Source organism: Bombina bombina, chromosome 2 (genome assembly GCF_027579735.1).
Source record: "Bombina bombina isolate aBomBom1 chromosome 2, aBomBom1.pri, whole genome shotgun sequence".
NCBI classification, from domain to species: Eukaryota; Metazoa; Chordata; class Amphibia; order Anura; family Bombinatoridae; genus Bombina; species Bombina bombina.
In genome coordinates this window covers 357,903,210-357,923,594 of record NC_069500.1, presented here as the reverse complement: position 1 = coordinate 357,923,594, position 20,385 = coordinate 357,903,210, and the positions used below count along the sequence as shown (strand labels likewise).

Sequence of the window (20,385 nt, the reverse complement as noted above, 5' to 3'; positions counted from 1 at the left end):
AAAAACATGATTTCACTGTGCTACTGTCCATCTCAGATGAGACCGAGCCCAGAGAAGTCGGCAGCGCTTCTGGACAGTGTTAATGTATGGCTTCTGCTTTGCATAGTAAAGCCTTAACTTGCACCTGTGGATGCAGCGGCAAATGGTGTTGACTGACAAAGGTTTTCCAAAGTATTCCTTTAGCCCATGTCAGGATATCCATTACAGACTCGTGACAGTTTTTGAGACAGTGACGTCTGAGGGATCGGAGATCATGCGCATTCAGAAGTGGTTTTCAGCCTTGCACTTTACATACCGAGATTTGACCGGATTCCTTGAATCTTTTAATTATATTGTGCACTGTAGAAGGTAAAATGCCCCAAATCCTACCATCTGTTGGCAAATTGGCGAGCCTCGAATCATCCTTGCTCTTCAAGGACTAGGCCTTTTTTGGAGGCTCCTTATATACTCATATATTCCCTGGCTGGGATATTGTGGGCAGCTCCTTAATAAATTGTGGCCTAATTACGATTAGATGCATTTATCTGGTCAGTATGACCTTCTCGGCTGCTGCATCACAGCCATTTGTAAGGTCAAGTTTGATTGAAGGGAAAACGTTTCTTAGCTATAACAAAATTGGAACTTGTCCAAAAAATGCTTAATATGGATATAAAACATCTCACCAGTTGAGCTCTACAATTCAGACAATACCCACTAATGCTGGAGAATAAGGCAATATGCTCCATATAAATCTAAAAGTGGTATCTGCAGTTTATTTATGAAGAATGCACAACACTTAAAATTGATCAGGCAGGCCTTGAAAATCGCAGCACATTTTTAGATATGAAGATGCTAATGTAATTACTGACACAAGAGATGAGGCTTTCATGTAATAAAATAGTATTGTGGAAACTGCTACACAAAGTGTGCTGGTAACATTTTAGTCCAAAGGTTTGAAATGCGTGCATTGTCTAATGTGATGGGTCAGAGATATTCCCCCTTGGTGTATCCCTCTGCACTTGCAAATTTCAAAAATGCTTTACTCTAAGCCAACTATCAAGGGTCAGTTACAATTTAACATATATATATATATATATATATATATATATATATATAGTAAATAAATAAGAGCAAAAAGAGGCTGCTCCTAGGGTGGTAACTAGCCATAGTACAAGTTATTTGTGAGGGATTTGATGTGGAACTCAGAATGCAGGAACAGATACACAGAACAAAAGAGAAAGTATTTCTTGAAAGCTTTACTGATTGCAAAGAAAAAGAACAGAAGGAAGTCTTTAGCAGAAACAAAGTTCACAATACACTGGTGTTTGATAAGAATAGTAAAAGGTACAGAATACCTTTATATATATATATATATATATATATATATATATATATATATATATATATATATATATATATAATACTGTTGGTGAGACTGTCACAAGATACCAAGTAGGTATAGCAGGCACAGCTGATTTGAAGAAGGCTGTCACTGGTATAATAGACACAGGTTTCTTAGCAGGCTCAGGATACCCAACAGGTACTGTTGGTGAGACAGTCACAAGATACCAGGTAGGTACAGCAGACACTGCTTCAGGAACAGGAGTCATATACAAGTATCGGGTTATTCTGCTTGAATTTCAGGATCCAGGCCCACACTAGGTCAAAACGTACATCTGGGGTTTTGCTGTTTCTCTTGTTCAGAGAGGGATTGTCTGGTATTTCAGGACTGGACTGCACTGTTTACTCAGGATCAGACTGATATACTACAGGAAAGCTCTTCTCTTTGAAAGGTACATGCTGTTCAAAAATAGGCTGCTCCTAGGGTGGTAACAAGCCATAGAACAAGCTATTATGCTATTGTTTGTTCCCAGGTTGAGTGCTTCTAATATATATATATAGTAAGTCTGAATGGGATAAGAGGTATCAAACAAAACACCAACTATGGCCATGTCCTTCTCCACAGTCATTGAAAAAATTTCTGGGATATAATGATAAAATAAGAGGAGAATCTCATTTTAGTGTTATTATGTTGACAATTTTACAATAAATCACATTATCATAGTTTACCTGGTTGTCTTCGAGTTCACCATTTCTCCCATCCTCTATGAATTCATAGGTAACAAAATAACTATATGTAATAACTGGATATTCTGCTGGATTTTGTTCTAAGGGCTTTGGGATTCCTTGTAGATTCTCAATCTTCACAGTCAGCTGTGCTTTCTTCTCCGGCAATTCTGAAACACAGAAAACAGTAGATATTTACTTCTATTGCATGTATCTGATAACTCTTTAATTTTTATTGACTCAAGTGTAAATGGGTAATCCAGATGTGGACTGCTTATATTCAGTCTGGTGACAATTGATAAACATCAGCTTCTTTTGCATATGAGGTACATGCAGGGCCGCAATAGAAATTTTGGGGCCCCTGACTTAACCATTGATCAGCGCCCCCCCCCCCCCTTTGACATGTGCAATTTTTGACCAAGTGACTACCACGTACATGCACTTTATTCTTAAGTGTAGTCAAACTTGGAAATGTTGTAAAGGTAGTAACACACAAATACAGACACACACAGGCACACTCATACACTGAAACATACACACACTCACACATAAGGATTCACATATAGACACTCTAGCAGACACGCCAAGAAACACACTCAGACACAGACAGCCAAACAGACACTCAGCACTTGTTTACATTGACCTGACAAGTAATGAGGTAGACTACAGTTTTGTCAAAAAAGGAGGTTTAAAAAACAAAATATGGAGTTCTGATTATCTTTTTGTAAAGGAAGATGCCAACTAAATGACAACAGCATGCAGTGGCTGAAAGGAAGGGCCCTGACCTGCCTAAAAAATAATTTAAAGGTTAAATGGTGGATTGGTGACTTCCGGAAAGGTCTCATTAGTCTCAAAGTCTGTAGAAAGATGTGAATAATCAGTAGTAAGGTCAAAATGTCCTAAAAAGGAACAGACAATGGACACACACAAACTTGCACATACACCCAAGGAAACACCGACAGAGACAGCCTAAGAAAACACAATTAGACATACTAAACAACTAGAAAGACTAATTGTATGAGGAATACATTAGGATTCATAGCAGAGATTACCACAAATTGTATATCATGTGAACTCCAAGAAATGGATTCAGATAAAGATTACACTGTATATTTAAAAAGTTCCATTACATTCATACTTTAAGTCTTTATTGTTATAACTAGGAACCAACATTCATACTGTGAGTAGCAAGAAAAAAGTTTAAAAACACTTAAACCCAGTCAAGAGTAATTGCTTATATGCTTACGAAGCCAAGAAGTATATAAATCTACATGGGCCCACTAGTAATTATTGTTAAGTAAGCTAAGCCCTTACAATCCGAGGGCAGATTTACTGTTAACTATTAGTTTAAGTAGGCACCATGAATAATGAACAGTTAGCGAAAAAATTCTTATTTAGACATAGGCAAGCAGGTTAAAAAACGGCAGACAGGAGAGACAACGCTACTCCTGCTGGACCCCTGACGCGCGTTTCACAGAACGCTTCCTCAGAGGGGGTGCGGGCCGCCGCTACTCAGCGTTATTTATGAGCCTGTTAAGCCCACCTTCCTGGCATGATTGGTTGCCCTTTATGACAGGAATGTGTCCGATTCGTTCTCGGATCTATCAATCAAACCTATTAGCTCTGACGTATAAGATCTTACAACGTGACACGGGGGTGTGGATAATAAGGCGTATCTTCAGTAATGTTTGAACCAGTCACAGGATCTATGCTGGGGGTGTGTGTATACTGCTCTGTGACGATTGGATGATAACAGTTCAGTGTAAACAACGGATTCTTTTATGCTTACGATAATACCGATGATCATATTAAATAAGCATGTAAATCTGGACTATATTCTAATCACTATCCTTTCTATCTATTTTTCTTACAAACATGAGTCCCTGAATAAGCGGTAATCCGGAACCACCTATGTATATGTTACTGTCTGTGAATGTCTAACTATTATAACTCTAAAGTTGTTATAAACACTCACATATCAATTGTTCAGTATTAACATTTATTAACATAGTATCTTTTTGACTACCTGCCGTATTAGCAGTGACTATTTGCCAGGATAATTTTAATCAATATGTTGAATACAATCTTAAATATTACAATCGTTTGTGATCATACCATACATACTAATGCAGTCAATAGCACATTGCTTAAGAATTCCCTGGTATCACTAAATGAGTATATATCCATCGACATGAGCTTTACAAGTGTACTCCTGAATGTTAATACGACATTATTCTGCACCAGGTTTTTCCCTCTATCATAACCAATGATCGTTCATACCACTCCTTACTATTATTCCTTATTGGGCTTACAATGACTCCTACGTCCAGATTTACATGCTTATTTAATATGATCATCGGTATTATCGTAAGCATAAAAGAATCCGTTGTTTACACTGAACTGTGATCATCCAATCGTCACAGAGCAGTATACACACACCCCCAGCATAGATCCTGTGACTGGTTCAAACATTACTGAAGATACGCCTTATTATCCACACCCCCGTGTCACGTTGTAAGATCTTATACGTCAGAGCTAATAGGTTTGATTGATAGATCCGAGAACGAATCGGACACATTCCTGTCATAAAGGGCAACCAATCATGCCAGGAAGGTGGGCTTAACAGGCTCATAAATAACGCTGAGTAGCGGCGGCCCGCACCCCCTCTGAGGAAGCGTTCTGTGAAACACGCGTCAGGGGTCCAGCAGGAGTAGCGTTGTCTCTCCTATCTGCCGTTTTTTAACCTGCTTGCCTATGTCTAAATAAGATTTTTTTCGCTAACTGTTCATTATTCATGGTGCCTACTTAAACTAATAGTTAACAGTAAATCTGCCCTCGGATTGTAAGGGTTTAGCTTACTTAACAATAATTACTAGTGGGCCCATGTAGATTTATATACTTCTTGGCTTCATAAGCATATAAGCAATTACTCTTGACTGGGTTTCAGTGTTTTTAAACTTTTTTCTCGCTACTCACAGTATGAATGTTGGTTCCTAGTTATGACAATAAAGACTTAAAGTATGAATGTAATGGAACTTTTTAAATATACAGTGTAATCTTTATCTGAATCCATTTCTTGGAGTTCACATGATATACAATTTGTGGTAATCTCTGCTATGAATCCTAATGTATTCCTCATACAATTAGTCTTTCTAGTTGTTTAGTTCTGTTCTCTGAGATCCCACATCAGATACTGATCCCATTAGTGATACTTAACATAACATATAGATACTGAATATATGTATTGTAATATAAATAAGGGGACTGTATCTGTTATTTCCTAACTCCAACTAATCCCCCATAACCTCAATTCTACAATTAGACATACACACACACGCAGAGAGACAACCACATAAAAAACAGAAAGACATAACTACACACACACCCTCACTGAGATATCAACAGAAAACACACAAAGACATACACACACTCTCCCAGAGACACCCACAGAAAACACACACCCTCACACAGACATCCAGAGAAAACACAGACATACACACCCACTGTCATGATTATATATTATCCTAACTCTTTATACAACCTTGATTGCTAATATCCTTGCACCTATCTACTTAACCCCTCCCACGGACAAGGTATATAGGATCAGCTAACCTATTGTTAGTTGCTTAGAATTCTGTCTTGTGCTGCTACCAATCTACTCAGGACTCGCTCTCCTCAGCAGCTGCTGCACCTGACACAGGATCTCTGCTCAAACCAAGCCGGCTGTGACGTCACACGCCACCGGAACTCATACCAGCTAATTCTAACTTCTCTACAAGGAATTACCGGTACCGGACCTTCGACTTCTCACTAAAGATTTCTCCTAAAACAGACTATCTAACTTTCAACTCGGTAAGATTCCAACTTTAATCCTTACCTCTATCGATCATCGCATTCTTCAGTCAGTACTGAACTTCTACTAAATGTTAAACATCTCATTACAAAAACCTTCAGTGAAAAGTTTAACAAAGATTTGAATTCAAAACAAGTAGATAAAATGATCTTACTAAATAACTGTTGTTATATGACATAACCTGATCAGTATTATTGTTTCAGTTTACCGTTATAAGTAATCACACATGTGTTATTTAAACTGACATAAAATTCACTTTGCTAAAACTCCTTATAAGTAATTTACTTCTACAACTACCATTCTCTCAACTTTATATTTTCTTTTGGTTCTTGGAACTGCACTTAGCATTCTCACACTTGTTGCTTAGATGCAGTTTCAGATTTAACCCTAGATTAACTGACAGACAGATATCATATTCCATATCAAACAACAGTTGCGCCCTTGTTACATATATGTTATTGATATCTGCCTTTCTACATTCATATATAATTCTTAAGCTGCAGTTGTGGTTCAAAATATATTTTCTCGTTCTTTTTCTGCCTTTTTAGGAAAAGCAGAATTAATTTGTGACATTAATTCTAAGCCCTAATAATGGATCCAGCAGCTTTGTTATCCCATGTGGAAGCCTTGACACAAACAGTAGACAACTTGACTAAAGGTATGACTGCTTTACAACTAGAAAATACATTGACGAAAAGACTGAATCTTTAAAACTAACATTTAGTGCACATGAGCCTCAACCATCCCCCCTCAGTATTTCTCTGGTCATAGACATGAATTTAGAGAATTTAAAAACTCCTGTTACCTGTATTTTCAATTAAAATCAAAGACCTATTCCACTGATAAATTAAAGGTCCTTACCACTATCTCCTACTTAAAGGGAGAACCCCGAATTTGGGCAAACTTGTTTTTTGAGAATAATGACCCCATCTTATACTCCCTTGATCAATTCTTTAAGGCTATGGGTCAGCTATATGACGACCCCTACAAACAATTATCAGCAGAAACCGCTATGCGCTCTCTGCGCCAGTCTAAGGCCTAGATTTAGAGTTCGGCGGTAGCCGTCAAAACCAGCGTTAGAGGCTCCTAACGCTGGTTTTGGGCGCCCGCTGGTATTTGAAGTCAGTGATTAAAGGGTCTAACGCTCACTTTTCAGCCGCGACTTTTCCATACCGCAGATCCCCCTACGCCATTTGCGTAGCCTATCTTTTCAATGGGATCTTTCTAACGCTGGTATTTAGAGTCGTTTCTGCAGTGAGCGTTAGAGCTCTAACGACAAGATTCCAGCCGCCTGAAAATAGCAGGAGTTAAGAGCTTTCTGGCTAACGCCGGTTTCTAAAGCTCTTAACTACTGTACCCTAAAGTACACTAACACCCATAAACTACCTATGTACCCCTAAACCGAGCTCCCCCCACATCGCCGCCACTCGATTAAAATTTTTAACCCCTAATCTGCCGACCGCCACCTACGTTATACTTATGTACCCCTAATCTGCTGCCCCTAACCCCGCCGACCCCTATATTATATTTCTTAACCCCTAACTTGCCCCCCACAACGTCGCCGCAAGCTACTTAAAATAATTAACCCCTAATCTTCCGACCGCAAATCGCCGCCACCTACGTTATCCCTATGTACCCCTAATCTGCTACCCCTAACACCGCCGACCCCTATATTATATTTATTAACCCCTAATCTGCCCCCCTCAACGTCGCCGACACCTGCCTACACTTATTAACCCCTAATCTGCCGAGCGGACCTGAGCGCTACTATAATAAAGTTATTAACCCCTAATCCGCCTCACTAACCCTATCATAAATAGTATTAACCCCTAATCTGCCCTCCCTAACATCGCCGACACCTAACTTCAATTATTAACCCCTAATCTGCCGACCGGAGCTCACCGCTATTCTAATAAATGTGTTAACCCCTAAAGCTAAGTCTAACCCTAACACTAACACCCCCCTAAGTTAAATATAATTTTTATCTAACGAAATAAATTAACTCTTATTAAATAAATTATTCCTATTTAAAGCTAAATACTTACCTGTAAAATACATCCTAATATAGCTACAATATAAATTATAATTATATTATAGCTATTTTAGGATTAATATTTATTTTACAGGTAACTTTGTAATTATTTTAACCAGGTTCAATAGCTATTAAATAGTTAAGAACTATTTAATAGTTACCTAGTTAAAATAATAACAAAATTACCTGTAAAATAAGTCCTAACCTAAGATATAATTAAACCTAACACTACCCTATCAATAAAATAATTAAATAAACTACCTACAATTACCTACAATTAACCTAACACTACACTATCAATAAATTAATTAAACACAATTCCTACAAATAAATACAATTAAATAAACTAGCTAAAGTACAAAAAATAAAAAAGATCTAAGTTACAGAAAATAAAAAAATATTTACAAACATAATAAAAATATTACAACAATTTTAAACTAATTACACCTACTCTAAGCCCCCCAAAATAAAAAATTCCCTACCCTATTCTAAATTAAAAAAGTTACAAGCTCTTTTACCTTACCAGCCCTGAACAGGGCCCTTTGCGGGGCATGCCCCAAGAATTTCAGCTCTTTTGCCTGTAAAAGAATAAATACAATACCCCCCCCCCCAACATTACAACCCACCACCCACATACCCCTAATCTAACCCAAACCCCCCTTAAATAAACCTAACACTAAGCCCATGAAGATCTTCCTACCTTGTCTTCACCATACCAGGTTCACCGATCCGTCCTGAAGAGCTCCTCCGATGTCCTGATCCAAGCCCAAGCGGGGGCTGAAGAGGTCCATGATCCGGTCAAAGTCTTCATCCAAGCGGGGCAGAAGAGGATCTTCCATCCGATTGAAGTCATCATCCAGGCGGCATCTTCGATCTTCTTCCATCCGGAGCGAAGCGGCAGGATCCTGAAGACATCCAGCGCGGAACATCCATCCGGACCGACGACTGAACGACGAATGACTGTTCCTTTAAGGGACGTCATCCAAGATGGCGTCCCTCGAATTCCGATTGGCTGATAGGATTCTATCAGCCAATCGGAATTAAGGTAGGAATTTTCTGATTGGCTGATGGAATCAGCCAATCAGAATCAAGTTCAATCCGATTGGCCGATCCAATCAGCCAATCAGATTGAGCTCGCATTCTATTGGCTGTTCCGATCAGCCAATAGAATGCGAGCTCAATCTGATTGGCTGATTGGATCGGCCAATCGGATTGAACTAGATTCTGATTGGCTGATTCCATCAGCCAATCAGAAAATTCCTACCTTAATTCCGATTGGCTGATAGAATCCTATCAGCCAATCGGAATTCGAGGGACGCCATCTTGGATGACGTCCCTTAAAGGAACAGTCATTCGTCGTTCAGTCGTCGGTCCGGATGGATGTTCCGCGCTGGATGTCTTCAGGATCCTGCCGCTTCGCTCTGGATGGAAGAAGATCGAAGATGCCGCCTGGATGATGACTTCAATCGGATGGAAGATCCTCTTCTGCCCCGCTTGGATGAAGACTTTGACCGGATCATGGACCTCTTCAGCCCCCGCTTGGGCTTGGATCAGGACATCGGAGGAGCTTTTCAGGACGGATCGGTGAACCTGGTATGGTGAAGACAAGGTAGGAAGATCTTCAGGGGCTTAGTGTTAGGTTTATTTAAGGGGGGTTTGGGTTAGATTAGGGGTATGTGGGTGGTGGGTTGTAATGTTGGGGGGGGGGGTATTGTATTTATTCTTTTACAGGCAAAAGAGCTGAAATTCTTGGGGCATGCCCCGCAAAGGGCCCTGTTCAGGGCTGGTAAGGTAAAAGAGCTTGTAACTTTTTTAATTTAGAATAGGGTAGGGAATTTTTTATTTTGGGGGGCTTTGTTATTTTATTAGGGGGCTTAGAGTAGGTGTAATTATTTTAAAATTGTTGTAATATTTTTATTATGTTTGTAAATATTTTTTTATTTTCTGTAACTTAGATCTTTTTTATTTTTTGTACTTTAGCTAGTTTATTTAATTGTATTTATTTGTAGGAATTGTGTTTAATTAATTTATTGATAGTGTAGTGTTAGGTTAATTGTAGGTAATTGTAGGTAGTTTATTTAATTATTTTATTGATAGGGTAGTGTTAGGTTTAATTATATCTTAGGTTAGGACTTATTTTACAGGTAATTTTGTTATTATTTTAACTAGGTAACTATTAAATAGTTCTTAACTATTTAATAGCTATTGTACCTGGTTAAAATAAATACAAAGTTACCTGTAAAATAAATATAAATCCTAAAATAGCTATAATATAATTATAATTTATATTGTAGCTATATTAGGATTTATTTTACAGGTAAGTATTTAGCTTTAAATAGGATTAATTTATTTAATAAGAGTTAATTTATTTCGTTAGATAAAAATTATATTTAATTAAGGGGGGTGTTAGTGTTAGGGTTAGACTTAGCTTTAGGGGTTAATACATTTATTAGAATAGCGGTGAGCTCCGGTCGGCAGATTAGGGGTTAATAATTGAAGTTAGGTGTCGGCGATGTTAGGGAGGGCAGATTAGGGGTTAATACTATTTATGATAGGGTTAGTGAGGCGGATTAGGGGTTAATAACTTTATTATAGTAGCGCTCAGGTCCGCTCGGCAGATTAGGGGTTAATAAGTGTAGGCAGGTGTCGGCGACGTTGTGGGGGGCAGATTAGGGGTTAATAAATATAATATAGGGGTCGGCGATGTTAGGGCAGCAGATTAGGGGTACATAGGGATAACGTAGGTTGCGGCGGTTTACGGAGCGGCAGATTAGGGGTTAAAAGTGTAATGCAGGGGTCAGCGATAGCGGGAGTGGCAGATTAGGGGTTAATAAGTGTAAGGTTAGGGGTGTTTAGACTCGGGGTACATGTTAGAGTGTTAGGTGCAGACGTAGGAAGTGTTTTCCCATAGGAAACAATGGGGCTGCGTTAGGAGCTGAACGCTGCTTTTTTGCAGGTGTTAGGTTTTTTTTCAGCTCAAACAGCCCCATTGTTTCCTATGGGAGAATCGTGCACGAGCACGTTTTTGATGCCGGCCGCGTCCGTAAGCAACTCTGGTATCGAGAGTTGCATTTGCGGTAAAAATGCCCTACGCTCCTTTTTTGGAGCCTAACGCAGCATTTGTTTTAACTCTCGATACCAGAGTTAAATTTATGGTGCGGCCAGAAAAAAGCCCGCGGAGCGTTAACAGCCCTTTTACCGCCGAACTCTAAATCTAGGCCTAAGAGAGCAGTTGAGGAGTATATAACAGATTTTAAAAAATGGTCATCTGATACGTTGTGGAACGATCTCTCCTTGCGGAATCAATTTCGCTTAGGGCTCTCAGAACCTTTAAAGGATGAGCTTGCCAGACAACCCCTACCTGACACTTTAGATCAACTGATTGACCTAAGCATCACACTAGACAGATGTTTAAGAGAAAGACGTTCTGAAAGACAACACACAGACTCCCCTTTAAAGCTATCTCAAGCTACTACACTACCCATACAAAACAAAACATCAACTAAGTCTACTACTGTCCCCATGGAGCTCGGGTTTATCAGAGGCCCATTAACCCCACAAGAAAAATTGAGACGAAAAGCTAATGATCTCTGCATGTATTGTGGGGGGTTGGATCATTCCGTCAGAGATTGTACCCAACTTCTACGTAAGAATGGTAAGCCACAGATAATACAAACCTGTTTGTCTGCCAAACAATCACTTACTAATCATTGTTCTCTACCAATTCTATTACAGTGGGAACACCACCGAATAGAATCTCAAGCAATCCTTGACTCTGGGGCTAGTCACAACTATATTGACCAACACTTTGTGCAAAAAAATAAAATACCACTTGTCAAAAAGTTAAACCCTAGTGTCCTCCGTTTTGTAGATGGTAACGAAATAACTTCAGGACCCATACACCACCACACTATACCCTTGAGAGTCACTACACAGACACATCATACTGAATTTGTCTCTTTTGATGTTATTCCATCACCGCACTTTCCTATTATTCTAGGTATTCAATGGCTTAAGAAACATGACCCTGATATAATATGGTCATCATCCACTGTGCTCTTTAAATCCCAGTACTGTACTGATACCTGTTTATACCATGATAATTTACTAGTTATGAATCCTGATACTGTACCCAGAGAATATTGGTCTTACTCAGATGTATTTGATAAAAAGGAGTCAGAAACTTTACCCCCTCATAGGGTCTATGACTGTCCGATAGATTTACTACCAGGAGTTGATATCCCATACGGTCATATATTCCCTCTCTCAGAACCTGAACTAATTCATCTTAAAACTTACTTAAAGGAAAACCTTCAGAAAGGTTTTATACGTCCCTCTACATCACCTGCAGCAGCAGGTATATTCTTTGTGACCAACAAGGACCATTCCCTTAGACCTATAATAGACTATAGGGAACTAAATAAACGTACCATAAAGAATAGGTACCCATTACCATTAATTCCCCAACTCATAGATAGATTAAGAGGTGCCAATTACTACACGAAATTAGATCTTAGGGGTGCTTACAATTTGGTACGAATAAAGTCAGGACATGAATGGTTGACTGCATTCCGTACTCGTTATGGCCTCTATGAATACACGGTTATGCCGTTTGGTCTCTGTAACGCCCCTGCAACCTTCCAGTATTTCATAAATGATATCTTCAAAGATTTATTAGACCTCTTTGTAATCATATATCTAGATGACATCCTTATATATTCCTCCACTATCGAAGAACACATAAAACATGTTAAGATCATTTTATCACGACTTAGGGAGAATTCATTATATGTTAAATTGGAAAAATGCATCTTCCACACTCAACATATTAAATTTCTCGGCTATGAAATCTCCCCAGAAGGTATTCAGATGGAAAACAACAAGGTTACCGCCATTCTAGAATGGCCAACTCCTAAAACAAAAAGAGATGTACAGCGTTTTATGGGGTTCGCTAATTTCTATAGGAAATTCATAAAGAACTTTGCACACTTAACTAGACCTCTTACTAATCTTACAAAAAATGTTGGAAAATTTACATGGAATGATACTACACAGCAAGTTTTTGATTCCCTTAAAAAGGCATTCACCACTGCTCCCATCCTGAAATATCCAAATCCTGACTTACAATATATATTGGAGGTGGATGCTTCTAGTTATGCACTTGGTGCAATTCTCTCCCAGAGATTAACTCCGATGGACCCTCTACACCCTGTTGCATTCTACTCCAGAATCCTGAGTCCCCCTGAGATGAATTATGCCATCGGTGACAAAGAGTTGTTGGCTATTAAGGCCTCCTTGGAACATTGGAGACACTTACTTGAGGGTACACTGCTGCCGGTGTTAATTTACACTGACCACAAAAATTTAGAATACTTAAAAACCAACAGAACTCTTAGCGCACGACAAGTACGCTGGAATTTATTCTTATCCAGATTCAACTTTCTCGTTACTTACAGACCAGCACAAAAACACAAAAAGGCTGATGCCCTATCACGACACTTAGAAAATCCATTAACTACTCCAGAAGAAGATTCTCTCATTCCTGCTGAGAAAATTTTAGCTCTGACAACGGATCAAACTCAAGACTTCTTAAAAGAACAAAACCTGGATAGCACCAAACCCATAGATAAGCTCTCCCTGCGTCCTGATGGCTTATTGTATCATCAAGAACAAATCTATGTACCCTATTCTCTCCGTCAAACCGTATTAAGCTCTCTCCATGACTTGGCTCTCGTGGGTCATCCAGGAATCACCAAAACACAAGAATTAGTAAAGAGATACTTCTGGTGGCCTACACTATCACATGATGTCTTAGAATTTGTAAAAACTTGTAAAATATGCACTGTCTCCAAAACACCCAACACCTCACCCACTGGGGAACTTATTCCACTACCGACTCCGAAACGTCCATGGACTGACATAGCCTTGGATTTCATAGTCGATTTGCCACTCTCCAGTAGAAACAACACTATTCTGGTAGTGGTGGATCTTTTCAGTAAAATGGCTCATTTTATTCCGTTCCATAAATTACCCACTTCGGCTGAAACTGTGAAACTTCTAATAAATCATGTCTTCAAATTACATGGACTACCTGAAACTATAACCTCTGATAGAGGTACTCAGTTTACTTCCAAATTCTGGAAACAACTATGTCAAGCATTAGGTGTTTCGAGGAGATTAAGTACATCTTTCCATCCACAAACTAACGGCCAAACTGAAAGAACTAACCAATGGATAGAACAATACTTAAGATGTTTCATAAGCGCTAGACAAGATAATTGGGTGGAGCTACTACCCTTTGCCGAGTTTGCTTTCAATAACTCCTTCCATACTTCTACAAAATCTACTCCTTTTTACGTTAACTACGGATTCCATCCTACCTTTCATTGGGATGTCACATCTACAAACTCCTGTCCTGTGGTTAATGAGATGATAAACACCATTGCCGACTCTTTCTCAATAACTGAACAACATTTACGCTTAGCAAAAGATCGCTACAAAAGATATTACGATAGAAAAAGGATTCCGTCCCCTATCAGGTAGGTGATTACGTATGGTTGTCTACACGCAATCTACGGTTGCCTTTTCCAACAAAGAAGTTATCATCAGCTTATATTGGACCCTTTCCCATCCTTCGAATTGTGAACTCCAATGCTGTCACTCTTACCTTACCTGCTTCAATGAAGACACATCCTACCTTTCACATAAGTTTACTCAAACCCTACCGGCCTCTACGAGACCATAATGTCCGTGACATTCATCTGCCTTCCATTCCAATTCCCCAATCGGAGTATGAGGTTCAGAAGATATTAGATTCCCGTGCAGTGAGAGGTCGTGTACAGTATTTGGTACATTGGAAGGGTTATCTGGATTGAGAACTCTTGGGAGCCCTCTTCCAACCTCTCTGCTCCACGCCTCTTGGCTCAGTTTCACCGCCGTCATCCGGACCGTCCTCGACCTGATCCCCGGTGTTGATCCTTGGGGGGGGGGGGTCCTGTCATGATTATATATTATCCTAACTCTTTATACAACCTTGATTGCTAATATCCTTGCACCTATCTACTTAACCCCTCCCACGGACAAGGTATATAGGATCAGCTAACCTATTGTTAGTTGCTTAGAATTCTGTCTTGTGCTGCTACCAATCTACTCAGGACTCGCTCTCCTCAGCAGCTGCTGCACCTGACACAGGATCTCTGCTCAAACCAAGCCGGCTGTGACGTCACACGCCACCGGAACTCATACCAGCTAATTCTAACTTCTCTACAAGGAATTACCGGTACCGGACCTTCGACTTCTCACTAAAGATTTCTCCTAAAACAGACTATCTAACTTTCAACTCGGTAAGATTCCAACTTTAATCCTTACCTCTATCGATCATCGCATTCCTCAGTCAGTACTGAACTTCTACTAAATGTTAAACATCTCATTACAAAAACCTTCAGTGAAAAGTTTAACAAAGATTTGAATTCAAAACAAGTAGATAAAATGATCTTACTAAATAACTGTTGTTATATGACATAACCTGATCAGTATTATTGTTTCAGTTTACCGTTATAAGTAATCACACATGTGTTATTTAAACTGACATAAAATTCACTTTGCTAAAACTCCTTATAAGTAATTTACTTCTACAACTACCATTCTCTCAACTTTATATTTTCTTTTGGTTCTTGGAACTGCACTTAGCATTCTCACACTTGTTGCTTAGATGCAGTTTCAGATTTAACCCTAGATTAACTGACAGACAGATATCATATTCCATATCAAACAACAGTTGCGCCCTTGTTACATATATGTTATTGATATCTGCCTTTCTACATTCATATATAATTCTTAAGCTGCAGTTGTGGTTCAAAATATATTTTCTCGTTCTTTTTCTGCCTTTTTAGGAAAAGCAGAATTAATTTGTGACACCCACCCTCACAGAGGCATCCAGAGAAAATACACACTCTCACAGAGACACCCATAGAAAAAGCACAAAGACATATGCACACACCCTCACAGACATCAACAGAAAATGCACAAAGACATACACACCCACCCTCACAGAGAGACCCACAGAAAAAAATATATATACATACTCTTAGAGACACAAACAAAAGCACAAAGACATAAACACAGACACCCACAGAAACACTCACAGGAGGTAACATTTCTGCACATTGCATACCCTAAATCAACAGTTTGTGACATGCATGATAAAAAAAATTGCAGAAATTAAGAGATTACTTTTTAAAGAATCATATTTGTAAATGTGCAAACAAAAATAATTCTGTGAATTTAAAATTGTACATTAATGATCTGGGTAGATGGCTAGATGAAGAAAAACTAAATTTATGCTTACCTGATAAATTTATTTCTCTTGTGGTGTATCCAGTCCGCGGGTTCATCCATTACTTGTGGGATATTCTCCTTCCCAACAGGAAGTTGCAAGAGGACACCCACAGCAGAGCTGTCTATATAGCTCCTCCCCTAACTGCCACCCCCAGTCATTCGACCGAAGACAAGCAAGAAAAAAGGAGAAACTATAGGGTGCAGTGGTGACTGTAGTTTAAAAATAAAAAACACCTCATTTTTGTTAATCAAGAATAAGATTGATTTCTACTATCAGATGAGTAGTGCTTCTGCAGACATACTAGACAATAAGGAGCAATTTTTGAGGATATGGGAACCCTGGATAATGTACTCCGAAGCTAGAAATAGAAATAGACAGCAAAGATTCAGAACACCTGACTAAAACCAAAAGAGTTATGAAGTGGGTGCCCCCCTGCCTCTCCCGCTCCTGCCCAGCTTGTCTGGGTGGGTCACATCCCATTACCCTTCCCCTCCCTTTGGGATGTATCCAGTCTCCCCCGGGACAGGGGGGGGGGTGATAGATAGAGCACCATGGGTCTTCTTACTGGCTGGGTCCCCTCCTCCACAGGGTTTTGAAAGGTTATTACTGATAATAATATATTATGCTTAATTTGTGCTTTTGTATATGAGGTATGTGTAACCATGTTCAATGACTTAAAATTTAGCAGAGATGGAATTCTTTGTCAAATGTAAATTATACACTGTAAAACTCAATAAAAACTTTTGTTCATTAAAAAAAAACAAAAAAACACCTGCCTTAAAATGACAGGGCGGGCCGTGGACTGGATACACCACAAGAGAAATAAATTTATCAGGTAAGCATAAATTTTGTTTTCTCTTGCAAAGGTGTATCCAGTCCACAGGTTCATCCATTACTTGTGGGATACCAATACCAAAGCTTTAGGACACGGATGAAGGGAGGGACAAGGCAGGAACTTAAATGGAAGGCACCACTGCCTGTAAGACCTTTCTCCCAAAAATAGCCTCAGAAGAAGCAAAAGTATCGAATTTGTAGAATTTAGAAAAAGTATGAAGCGAAGACCAAGTCGCCGCCTTACAAATCTGTTCAACAGAGGCCTCATTTTTAAAAGCCCATGTGGAAGCCACCGCTCTAGTGGAATGAGCAGTAATTCTTTCAGGAGGCTGCTGGCCAGCAGTCTCATAAGCTAAGCGGATTATGCTTCTCAGCCAAAAAGAAAGAGAAGTTGCCGAAGCCTTTTGGCCTCTCCTCTGTCCAGAGTAGACAAAAAACAAAGCAGATGTTTGACGAAAATCCTTCATAGCTTGTAAATAAAACTTTAAAGCACGAGCCACATAAAGATTGTGTAAAAGACGTTCCTTCTTTGAGGAAGGATTAGGACATAATGAAGGAACAACAATTTCATGATTTATGTTCTTATTAGATACTACCTTAGGAAGAAACCCAGGTTTGGTACGCAAAACTACCTTATCTGCATGGAAAATAAGATAAGGGGAATTACACTGTAAAGCAGATAACTCCGAAACTCTTCGAGCCGAGGAGATAGCTACTAAGAACAGAACTTTCCAAGATAAAAGTTTAATGTCTATGGAATGCAAAGGTTCAAACGGAACCCCTTGAAGATCTTTAAGAACAAAATTTAAACTCCATGGCGGAGCAACAGGTTTAAACACAGGCTTGATTCTAACTAATGCCTGACAAAACGCCTGAACGTCTGGAACCTCAGCCAGACGTTTGTGCAAAAGAATAGACAGAGCAGAAATCCTTTCTCCAATCCCTCTTGGAGAAAGGATAAGATTCTAGGAATCCTGACTTTACTCCATGAGTAACCCTTGGATTCACACCAATGAAGATATTTACACCATATCTTATGATAGATTTTCCTGGTGACAGGTTTTTCGAGCCTGAATTAAAGTATCAATGACCGACTCGGAAAAACCACGCTTTGATAGAATCAAGCGTTCAATCTCCAAGCAGTCAGACGCAGAGAAATTAGATTTGGATGTTTGAAAGGACCTTGAAGTAGAAGGTCCTGCCTTAGCGGCAGAGTCCATGGTGGAAAGGATGACATGTCCACCAGATCTGCATACCACGTCCTGCGTGGCCACGCAGGAGCTATCAAAATCACCGAAGCTCTCTCCTGCTTGATCTTGGCAATCAGACGAGGGAGCAGAGGAAACGGTGGAAACACATAAGCCAGGCTAAAGGACCAGGGCGCTGCTAGAGCATCTATCATCGCTGCCTTGGGATCCCTGGGCCTGGACCCGTAACGAGGAAGCTTGGCGTTCTGACGAGACGCCATGAGATCCAGTTCTGGTTTGCCCCATAGTTGAATCAACTGGGCAAAAACCTCCGGATGGAGCTCCCATTCCCCCGGATGAAAAGTCTGTCGACTTAGGAAATCCGCCTCCCAGTTGAGAGATGGCAAGAGTGAACCTCTGCCCATAGAATTATCTTTGAAACCTCCAACATTGCCAGGGGGCTCCTTGTACCCCCCTGATGGTTGATATAGGCTACAGTTGTGATGTTGTCCGACTGAACTCTGATGAACCTGACCGCAGCTAGCTGAGGCCAAGCCTGAAGAGCATTAAATATCGCTCTTAGTTCCAGAATGTTTATTGGAAGGAGGGCTTCCTCCTGAGTCCACGAACCCTGAGCCTTCAGGGAGTTCCAGACTGCGCCCCAGCCCAGAAGGCTGGCATCTGTCATCACTATAGTCCATTCTGGCCTGCGGAAACTCATTCCCCTGGATAGATGGACCCGAGATAGCCACCAGAGAAGAGAATCCCTGGTCTCTTTATCCAGATTTAGCAGAGGGGACAAATCTGTGTAATCCCCATTCCACTGATTGAGCATGCAAAGTTGCAGTGGTCTGAGATGTAGGCGGGCAAACGGAACTATGTCCATTGCTGCTACCATTAAGCCGATTACTTCCATACACTGAGCCACTGACGGCTGAGAAGTGGAATAAAGAGCACGGCAGGAAGTTAGAAGCTTTGACCACCTGACCTCTGTCAGAAAAATCTTCATTTCTACTGAATCTATCAGAGTTCCTAGGAAGGAAACTCTTGTGAGAGGGGATGGAGAACTCTTTTCTTCGTTCACCTTCCACCCATGAGACCTCAGGAATGCCAGAACAATGTCCATATGGGACTTGGCGATTTGAAAATTCGACGCCTGTATCAGAATGTCGTCTAGGTAAGGAGCCACCGCTATACCTCGTGGCCTTAGAACCGCCAGTAGGAACCCTAGAACCTTCGTAAAGATTCTTGGTGCCATGGCTAACCCAAAGGGAAGAGCCACAAACTGGTAATGCCTGTTTAGGAAGGCAAACCTGAGAAACCGATGATGATCTCTGTGTATCGGAATGTGGAGATAAGCATCCTTTAAGTCCACGGTAGTCATATATTGACCCTCCTGGATCATAGGTAGGATGGTTCGAATAGTCTCCATCTTGAAGGATGGGACCCTGAGAAATTTGTTTAGGATCTTGAGATCCAAGATTGGTCTGAAAGTTCCCTCTTTTTTGGGAACTATAAACAGATTTGAATAGAATCCTTGCCCCTGTTCCTCCCTTGGAACTGGGTGGATCACTCCCATAACCAGAAGGTCTTGAACGCAACGTAAGAATGCCTCTCTCTTTATCTGGTTTGCAGATAATTGTGAGAGATGAAATCTCCCCTTTGGAGATGAGGCTTTGAAATCCAGAAGATATCCCTGGGAAACAATCTCCAGAGCCCAGGGATCCTGGACGTCTCTTGCCCAAGCCTGGGCAAAGAGAGAAAGTCTGCCCCCAACTAGATCCAAAACACTTTAATAAATGTGAAAAAGCAATTAAACAAAAACGGTACTGTGCCTTTAAGAGAAAAAAAAACTACCACATAAACTGCAAAACAGTGTTAAAAAGTAGTAAACTCTACGAAATTTTTACAGTGTGTATAAGAGACTAAAGCAGCATTGCACCCACTTGCAAATGGATGATTAACCCCTTAGGCCCCAAACCGGATTAGAAAAACGGTAAAACCGTTAAAAAACAGTCAAACACACTGCCACAGCTCTGCTGTGGCTCCTACCTGCCCTTAAACATGATTTTTGCAGGAAAAAAAAAACCCTCTA

General features: G+C 40.1%; 1 protein-coding gene across 1 annotated transcript in view; it reads right to left on the bottom strand.

The window, feature by feature from the left end:
- Positions 1-20,385, bottom strand: part of LRRC43 (leucine rich repeat containing 43) — a 258,073-nt gene that overhangs the window by 149,360 nt on the left and 88,328 nt on the right. Inside the window, exon 6 of the mRNA XM_053699766.1 lies at positions 2,050-2,216. Coding sequence (XP_053555741.1) covers positions 2,050-2,216 — 167 coding nt within the window. The remainder of the gene's footprint in view (positions 1-2,049; positions 2,217-20,385) is intronic.